The sequence below is a fragment of the Schistocerca gregaria genome, chromosome 1 (assembly GCF_023897955.1).
Source record: "Schistocerca gregaria isolate iqSchGreg1 chromosome 1, iqSchGreg1.2, whole genome shotgun sequence".
Lineage (NCBI taxonomy): Eukaryota > Metazoa > Arthropoda > Insecta > Orthoptera > Acrididae > Schistocerca > Schistocerca gregaria.
Genome location: NC_064920.1, coordinates 1,177,282,353 through 1,177,292,080, shown reverse-complemented (window position 1 = coordinate 1,177,292,080; position 9,728 = coordinate 1,177,282,353). Strand labels below are relative to the sequence as shown.

Here is a 9,728-nt window from a genome sequence, read left to right as displayed (position 1 = left end):
CGAACACTTTTGCTGAAATGTGCAGGAGCTCCATCGTGCATGAACCACATGTTGTGTCGTACTTGTAAAGGCACATGTTCTAGCAGCACAGGTAGAGTATCCCGAATGAAATCGTGATAACGTGCTCCATTGAGCGTAGGTGGAAGAACATGGGGCCCAATCAAGACATCACCAACAATGCCTGCCCAAACGTTCACAGAAAATCTGTGTTGAAGACGTGATTGCACAATTGAGTGTGGAGGTAACCGCCGGTTAACTGATCTGCTGATAAGTTTCAGTTTCGAGACGGGCAGCTGCTGTTGGTGGAGAGAGCGGGAAGCCTGTGCGGTACTCACCAGCGCGCACCATGACGTCCCTGCTGAGGACTGCGCCGCCCAGGTTGGACGCGCGGCAGCGGTACGTGGCGGAGTGTACTTGCTCCCGGTAGTCCTCCGCCCGGAACGGCGGGAAGTACAGAGTGCCGTTGCCCAGAGGCTGTCTGTAACGTGAAACAGGATGCTGTGAGAAAAAAACGCTTTCAGTCCAACTCCTAGAATTACTTTATACTCTTTGATGTTGTGTCTTTTGTTTCTCAGTTCGATGCAGCTCTCCATGCAAGTCTATCTCGTGGAACCTCTGCTTATCTACGTTAAACTACAACTTACATCCATTTCTAACTGCTAACCGTAGTCTACCCTTGCTCGCCATGTATATTTTTCGTCCTCCATTGTCAAATTGACGACTCCGTTGTGCCTGTTCTTTAGGCTAGACGTCCCGCAAATTTCTCTCAAATTCACTACATGAGCTACTCGATCAACCCATCCAACTTTCAGCAGTTTTCTACAGCAACGCATTGAAAGACATTCTTTATGATCGGCCATCTTCCACATATTCTGGTTTTACTTAGATTCATCTCACCAGCAATCTTTGCTATTGTATCTATGGCATATTCGGGTACAGGGCTGTATCTGCCTGTGATCTTTTAGGCGAGTGTGCCTTCAGCTGATTCCCAGCTAGGGGTGACCACCACACATGTCTCGCTTTGAAGTAAAACAAGACTTTCTGCTTCAAGCTGTTGCTTTTGAGCTGCTCTGAGAAGAAGGCGTGTTTTCTCGGTAGTGATATAGTGTGGCACGGAGTGTGACTGTGACTGCATTAAAACAGTAATGGGCTTGTATTGATGAGGTGATAATATGAAGCATGTACAGTTCCTCTGTATGCAGATATTCTGCAACGGAAGGTGATACGTTTCTTTACGAGCTGACGAGCTATATTGGAACTTGACAATGTCATAGAAGGAGATGCGGATTGGCACTTGCGGTTCCGATCAAAGTTGGGCGGATTCCGTTTTGTTAACTTCTTGGTTCTAGTTCGTGGTCGGGTTGAACAAGCCTATGTCTCATCCGCCAAATAGGTTTTACGTTTTGTATGTCTTTTCAAACTTATGTTAACGATTTGGTCCTTGTACGGCTGCAGTGAGAGTAGTACGTGGTTCGAGTAACTATGTAAGAGCTTTTTGAAACACAGTAGTAATTATAATGTTAATTCGAATCTCTTTATTTCAAATTTGTACCTTTCATAAATTAACTAAATCACTACGTTCATCAGATACTTGAACCCGGCGCTCATAAGGCGTAGCACAGTGCTTACATGGAAATAATTAAACTTAATCTCTTCGTGCCTAATCCAAATCAGCTTTTACAATGAAAACCATTTCTGCTCATATCAGATGTTCACAAAGAATCATTCTGTGGATTGATAAATTATGTTCGGATCACATGCGGTAAGTCATCTTGAGAGCTTCTAAACGGTGGCTACTTGACATTTCATTTACTTGTTTTGTGAAAGGCCATTCAACGAAATATAACAAATTCATATATTAAAGCATAAATATGAGTTTCTAAATTGTTATTAGGCAAATATTAAATACTGACAGGAGGAGTCAAGTTGTATTCAGCAACAGGAAGGTCAAGTGAGAGGCTACTTAATACTTTGTAAAGTTCTACCGTCACTTCTACATGCTCGTAGTTCTCTAGCTCGGCTGTTACTTTATAAACGTTGAAAGACATTTATGTCGTGACTTTTGATGTAGATATACTCTTTGTTTACCTGTGCAAATTGTAGATCGAGTCTAATGCACTCTTTTCCTTGTTTACAGTACAAAATATTTCTGTGATTTTTCGACATAGTCAGGTCGGAGATAAGATATCTATGAATGTTAACAGTTATTGAATTCCTATAAATAATACGGTATTGGTCATAATCGTATAAACTATTCATAATCGTTGAGAGTTTTTTTATGGTAAAATAGGTAGCCATCTTCATACCCGAAATTTTATATAATATTGCACATGTAGGAGAGTAACGTGACACAAACTGTCATCATCACAAAGGCTAAGCAGAGTCAGTACATATAAAATAAGACAAACATTGCTGTGTCTAATCACCAACCTGGTAGGAGATACATTTTCATCAATGAAATACTTACTTGTGCATGAGAACATTCATAGTTCAATATTTTTGTGCCTGTACAGTTCGATGAATGTTTATACAAATACGAATCAAAAACTTTACAATGCGAACACAAATTATGACGCAATGTGGTGATATACCATTTCGAAGGCTGACAGCTTATCATCCATACGACTAGGCATGAGATCATCCTAAGTATTGTACAGTAACATTGAATCAACTTTTAACCACATGTGAAGATCGCTCATCACAAACCGGCGGACAAAGTATGTAGGTTTTTGATGATAACTGACATAGTGATTAGACACAGCAATATCTGCCTTGTTTAGTATGTTCTGACATCGCGTTATGTTTGTCATGATGATAGCTTGTGTCGCACTACTCTCTTTCATGTGCAACTCTCTATAAAATTTGAGATGTAAAGGTGGCAAGCTTTTTAAGCCGAAAATAGTTATCGATGATTATAAATAAAGTTTTTGATGTCGAATGATAAAAGGTTATTTATAAGAATCCAGTATTTGTTTGTCAGTTGTGGTTAACTAAAACTTAGTACTTGGTTTACGATACCTCCCAATTATTGAGACAAGCATGAAATTTTCTCGATGTTACGACTGTAATACAGTTAGTCCTATTCACCAGCATCCCACTATTAACCCTGAGAAAAATGTAAGGAAGATAAATGTTAAACAGTATCGAGGATTATGTGTTCGAGGCTACATGTAACGGAATCTTTTTCCTCTGGGCCGGTCGGTGTGGCCGAGCGGTTCTAGGCGCTTCAGTCTGGAACCGCGCGACCTATGTTAAGTCCCATAGTGCTCAGAGCCATTTGAACCATTATTTTCCCTCTGGCTCCAGTTGTTAACACAGGTGGTCATGTTAGGTGTTTCACCACTTTCTGAGCCGCGCCTCCGACTGTGGTCTAATATTCACTCAGTGAAAACATTGAAGTGAGCACGGGACAATCTAAGTAGAAAATACAGCCAAGAATACGTGGCCGATCTGGAATAATCTCATTCCAACATTGTAAGAAGTCTAACTTACTTTAAAATGCTAGGATGAAGACAAATAAAAAGAATATACCAAGGAAAAAATCAACAAAGTAAAGCCATCTGGATCTAATGAGATACCTATACGTTTCTATGCAGACTGTGCTTCCCATTTAGCAATGATTTTTCATTGATGCTGGAACAACGAATGTTCCCAAGCGATTAGAAACAAGTTACAGGACATTCACGTTTTCAAGTAATGTCTTCGGATACATCCGCTTAAGCACATGCTTACGTCACTGACGTTAGTCTGTTCGGCAGGGGAGATATACCTCCACAATTTCACATGCGCCAATTAACATTTTGTACACCTTCAGCGAAAATTTCTCGTTGCATTGTTGGCGTCATGTTTTATTCGTCACAAATATTTTCACCACGACTTTGTCGTCTTTAGCTCAAATAACAGCTCGTAAGCTGATCCATGTATCAGAAGTGTGGTTACTCGGAAAGTTGTTACGGACGCAGTGGTGCCAATAGCAAGGCGCTAATGCGCTTCAGTCCTGCTTAAAGATAAGGTACTGTTATTTTTTGAACGGGCATCGTGTAAGAAAGAGGCTATGAAGGGAGGAAGCTTAGCGTAAAGTAGGCACTAATCCCTGAGTGGCGAAACGGAAGACAAGCTCGCCGGAAGCAGCAGAGGACGCGAAAGGGAAGACGAGGAAGAAGAAGAAGAAGAAGAAGAAGAAGAGAGAGAGAGATAGATAGAGAGAGAGAGAGTCTTGCAACGTCCTCTGAGGCGAAGGCCGGCCATTGCCCTCCTACTACGGACACCTTTCTTAGAACCTCTCCCCCCACCCCGACCCGCCATCGTTTTCTCCGCTTCATATCCTGTGGGAGGCTTCGTAATACGTGGACGCTCTGCACCCCAGTAAACGACAATCTAGTGTGACCCTCGGTCCCGTCTGTTCTCGCTATCCCCACAGGAGGCGACCCCTGGGGTCAGGAGGGACACATCGCTCGCTGTGTTCACAGCCTCCACAGCACCCATCCTCAGGAGAAATCTGCCACAAGAGGTCTGCAGCACAGCGGCAAACAGAAGTGATGACAGATCAACGCAACAGCAGGTACTCCGCTGGAGCTGATGCAAGCAACGTATCAGCACGTAATTAATCACACTGTTCAACGCATAAGATGTCGCGGAAAGGAAACAAGCGAATGTCATTAACGTCACGCCACTGAATACGAAACTAACGTTAAAATTCGCATGTTGGCTCCAGTTTTCGTAGTGCAGCAACTGCCTGTAATTACGCTGTCTTTCACAGAGTAGAAAGTGTAAGCAACTGGCAGCAGTGCCTCTATTCATTCTGTAGACGAATTTGACTCCGGTCCCCATGCTAGTCTTGCACAAGATAGCCTTCTCTTTTCTGCATAACTGCATCCATTTAAACCTCCTTACTGTAGTAAACCTTGACCTCGATCTGCAATTTTTATGCCTTAAACTTTCCTCCATTACTTGAGTGACGATTTCTTGCTGCCTCAGGATGTATCACCCAACAGATCTCTTACTTTAGTCAAATGTGCCATAAATTTCATTTCTTTGCATCCATTCAGTACCTCCTCATTAGATATTCGATCTCCTGACCTTGTCATGCTTGAACTGTTTCTGCCCACATTTTTCTTCCGTACGAGGCTACTCTCCGCAAAATTTCCTTCAGAAAAGACTTTCTAACACTAAATGAAATGAAAATGTCGTGTTACTGGGGCCGCCCTTCGGGTAGACCGTTCGCAGGGTCCAAGTCTTTCGATTTGACGCCACTTCGGCGACTTGTGCGTCGATGGGGATGAAATGATGATGATTAGGACAACACAATACACAATCCCTGAGCGGAGGAAATCTCCGATCCAGCCGGGAATCGAACCCGAGCCCTTAGTATTGACATTCTGTCGAGCTGACCACGCAGCTACCGGAGGCGGACTTTCTAACACTTAAATCTATTTTCTACAGTGCTAGAAAGGAGATAACGCACCCTCAGGGAAAAGCATATTTTATTGTCGAGTGAGGTGACAGGTAGTTCATGTATGTAGGTGTATACGATAAAACATTCAGAGTAGGTGAAACCCACACATCACAATGAAGGATGCGCGAACAGTCGCATCATTACATAGGGTACCCAACTATCTGTCTCGCGTGTGTGTGGATTCTCACATCCAAAGGATCATAAAACTGCCAAATTCATCCTACGATACATTTTTTCCCAAACATCTTCCGCCGTTTGTTGCAATCAGTTTGGCAATAGCTCTAGCAGACCCTGCACGACGAATAAGTTCCCGCTTCTTTATATCCAATACATGTTCAACGGGAGACAGCGCACGGAGGCTTCCCGGCAGTCGTTCTTCCCGCGAAGCATACGCGACTGGGACAGGACAGGGAGGTGTCACGTAAAGTGCCCTCCGCCACACACCGTTGGGTGGCTTGCGGAGTATAAATGTAGATGTAGATGTAGATGAGAAAGATCTGGTACACTTGTTGGCCAGACCTGTTGTTGTACACCACGAAGAGCACGTTGCGTCACTTCAGCCGTATGTGGACGTGTACTGTCTTGCTGAAACAGCACACACCACGAGTTTCAACTGATGGCCGGCCTCACTATGAAGTCTGGGATGGGACCAATGTAATGGGCGAATGCACTCTCGACTACGCAGCTCACCAGGTCTAGGCTATGCACTTCCATCACTCGCATACAGATAGCCTACTCTCATCACCTCAGAAAACACACACCATTCAACTCTGCAGTGTCGTGTGATCAGTGGCAGCCTTACGCAGATGCGCACGTGATTTTCATCCCCCTGCAGGCAGACGGTTTTCAGTGATTCCTGATGAAAAAGCAGATGCAAAATGTGGCCGGATCTCAACCCTGTATGATGTACGGTCGGACGGCGCTGCTCGTACAATGAGTTGAACCTGACGAGCGTCTGTATTACGCCGCCATCTAGACATTATCTACAGGTGTGGAGATTTTCCGCAGACCACTGTTGAAGGTATCAACACAAAACAGATAAATTGTTCCCAGCACGTGTAGGAGTCAGTCGAAACGTCCATCCAACATCTCGCAGGCCTGAAACTGTTCAGCAAGAGTACGCAGTCGTCTGTCGGAAATGGTTGTACCCAGGAATTAATGATACAAACACTGTTCACTTCTAAACTCAGCGAAGTTACTGCCCGTAGAGTCAAAACACAGGGTGCACAGACAGCCCTCCTGAGCACCATATGATCGAAAATGACTGTGAAAAACGTGTCACTAACACTACGACCCTTCAGTATGCACATATACAATGGTGCCACTGGACACATTCCTTGACGGTGTTGCATCTTTTTTCCGGCAGTGTCTGCTAATACCATTCTCTTTTACACTGTCATCCTCAATATTACACTCTGTGTTTTTTCATTACCAACTATTCTGAGCTCAAATGGCATAAATCATGAACTGCTTTTATTGTTTCATTTCTCTATATATACTCCTGGAAATTGAAATAAGAACACCGTGAATTCATTGTCCCAGGAAGGAGAAACTTTATTCACACATTCCTGGGGTCAGATACATCACATGATCACACTGACAGAACCACAGGCACATAGACACAGGCAACAGAGCGTGCACAATGTCGGCACTAGTACAGTGCGTATCCAACTTTCGCAGCAATGCAGGCTGCTATTCTCCCATGGAGACGATCGTAGAGATGCTGGATGTAGTCCTGTGGAACGGCTTGCCATGCCATTTCCACCTGGCGCCTCAGTTGGACCAGCGTTCGTGCTGGACGTGCAGACCGCGTGAGACGACACTTCATCCAGTCCCAAACATGCTCAATGGGGGACAGATCCGGAGATCTTGCTGGCCAGGGTATTTGACTTACACCTTCAAGAGCACGTTGGGTGGCACGGGATACATGCGGACGTGCATTGTCCTGTTGGAACAGCAAGTTCCCTTGCCGGTCTATGAATGGTAGAACGATGGGTTCGATGACGGTTTGGATGTACCGTGCACTATTCCGTGTCCCCTCGACGATCACCAGAGGTGTACGGCCAGTGTAGGAGATCGCTCCCCACACCATGATGTTGGCCCTGTGTGCCCCGGTCGTATGCAGTCCTGATTGTGGCGCTCACCTGCACGGCGCCAAACACGCATACGACCATTATTGGCACCAAGGCAGAAGCGACTCTCATCGCTGAAGACGACACGTCTCCATTCGTCCCTCCATTCACGCCTGTCGCTACACCACTGGATGCGGGCTGCACGATGTTGGGGCGTGAGCGGAAGACGGCCTAACGGTGTGCGAGACCGTAGCCCAGCTTCATGGAGACGGTTGCGAATGGTCCTCGCCGATACCCCAGGAGCAACAGTGTCCCTAATTTGCTGGGAAGTGGCGGTGCGGTCCCCTACGGCACTGCGTAGGATCCTACGGTCTTGGCGTGCATCCGTGCGTCGCTGCGGTCCGGTCCCAGGTCGACGGGCACGTGCACCTTCCGCCGACCACTGGCGACAACATCGATGTACTGTGGAGACCTCACGCCCCACGTGTTGAGCAATTCGGCGGTACGTCCACCCGGCCTCCCGCATGCCCACTATACGCCCTCGCTCAAAGTCCGTCAACTGCACATACGGTTCACGTCCACGCTGTCGCGGCATGCTACCAGTGTTAAAGACTGCGATGGAGCTCCGTATGCCACGGCAAACTGGCTGACACTGACAGCGGCGGTGCACAAATGCTGCGCAGGTAGCGCCATTCTACGGCCAACACCGCGGTTCCTGGTGTGTCCGCTGTGCCGTGCGTGTGATCATTGCTTGTACAGCCCTCTCGCAGTGTCCGGAGCAAGTATGGAGGGTTTGACACACCGGTGTCAATGTGTTCTTTTTTCCATTTCCAGGATTGTTTATATCACCTTCGCTTCATTACATTTTACTTTATTCTATTACCTTTGTCTTGCTTTGCTGACATTCATCTTATAAGATCTGTCAAGACATTATCCACTCCACTCAACTGCTTTCATTTGGCACCTCTCAAAAAAGTACAGTGTCGTGGACAAACGCCAAAATTTTAATTTCATTTTACAATTTCCCCTGTCTTTCCTTCACAGCTTGCTAAAAGTACAGCTTGAGTAAAATCGGGCATAGACTACAAACTTGTCTCTCTCCGTTCTCAACGGGATCAGGGATTTTCTCCGCCTCGTGATGACTGGGTGTTGTGTGCTGTCCTTAGATTAGTTAGGTTTAAGTAGTTCTAAGTTCTAGGGGACAGCTGTTAAGTCCCATAGTGCTCAGAGCCACTTGAACCATCCGTTCTCAACCACTGCTTCCCTTTCACGTCCTTTCATTCTTATAGCTGCAATCTGTTGCTGCACAACATCTTTCGATTCCTTTATTTATTCCTACTAACGACAGAATTCTGAAATGTGTAGGCTAGCGAACATTTTCAAAACCTTTCTCTAAATCTACAAACGTTATGAAGGTAGACTGGGCTGCCCTGGTTTAACTTTTAAAAAATGCCATAGAGACAGTGCAGTTCACATAGAGAAATAGCCTGGCTTCATGAGACATATGCTCTACACCTATTCATTACTTGATCACCGACATTGTGGCAACAAAAGGGTACTGAGCTCTTAAGAATTGTTATAGTAAAGTACTCGTATTTTGACGCTTCTCGAAAGTTTCTCATGAGAACTGTATGCAAAAGAACCATTTCCAGATGCGAGAAACGTACCAATCGACGATTCGACATACATGGCAGTTCTGTGGTGTTTTAAAGTTCTCTCTGTCAGGTTCTTGAATGTGATTTGCAGAGTATCCATGTAGATGTAGATATTGCCATGTTGACTGTACTGTGATGCTGCTAGGCTGTTGCTTCCTTTAAGACAGCCATGCTAAGAACAGAAACTAATATGAAACTTCCTGGCAGATTAAAGCTCTGTGCCGCACCGAGACTCGAACTGGGGACTTTGCCTTTCATGGGCAAGTGCTCTACCAGCTGAGCTACCCAAGCACGACTTACACCCTGTAAAGGCAAAGGTTCTGAGTTCGAGCCTCGGTCCAGTGCAGAATTTTAATCTGTCAGGATGTTTCATATCAGCGCACACTCCGCTGCAGAGTGAAAATATATCTCTCGAAACAGAAATTATTTTCAGAAAGTTGGCGACAGACAGTCTTTCGCCCTCGTAATGAAAAATATGGTAGGTAAACCACTGTAGAGACAAAGAAATGTTTACTTCTAGCTCTAAAAAATGTAAATGGCTCAGCA

At 45.2% G+C, this 9,728-nt stretch overlaps 1 protein-coding gene across 1 annotated transcript in view; it reads right to left on the bottom strand.

Annotated features, from left to right (window-relative positions):
• Positions 1 to 252: 252 nt before the first annotated feature.
• The window catches only part of LOC126297397 (Down syndrome cell adhesion molecule-like protein Dscam2), a 184,564-nt gene continuing 175,088 nt past the window's right edge, over positions 253 to 9,728 (bottom strand). Inside the window, exon 4 of the mRNA XM_049988194.1 lies at positions 253 to 478. Within this exon, the coding sequence (XP_049844151.1) occupies positions 253 to 478 (226 nt within the window). The remainder of the gene's footprint in view (positions 479 to 9,728) is intronic.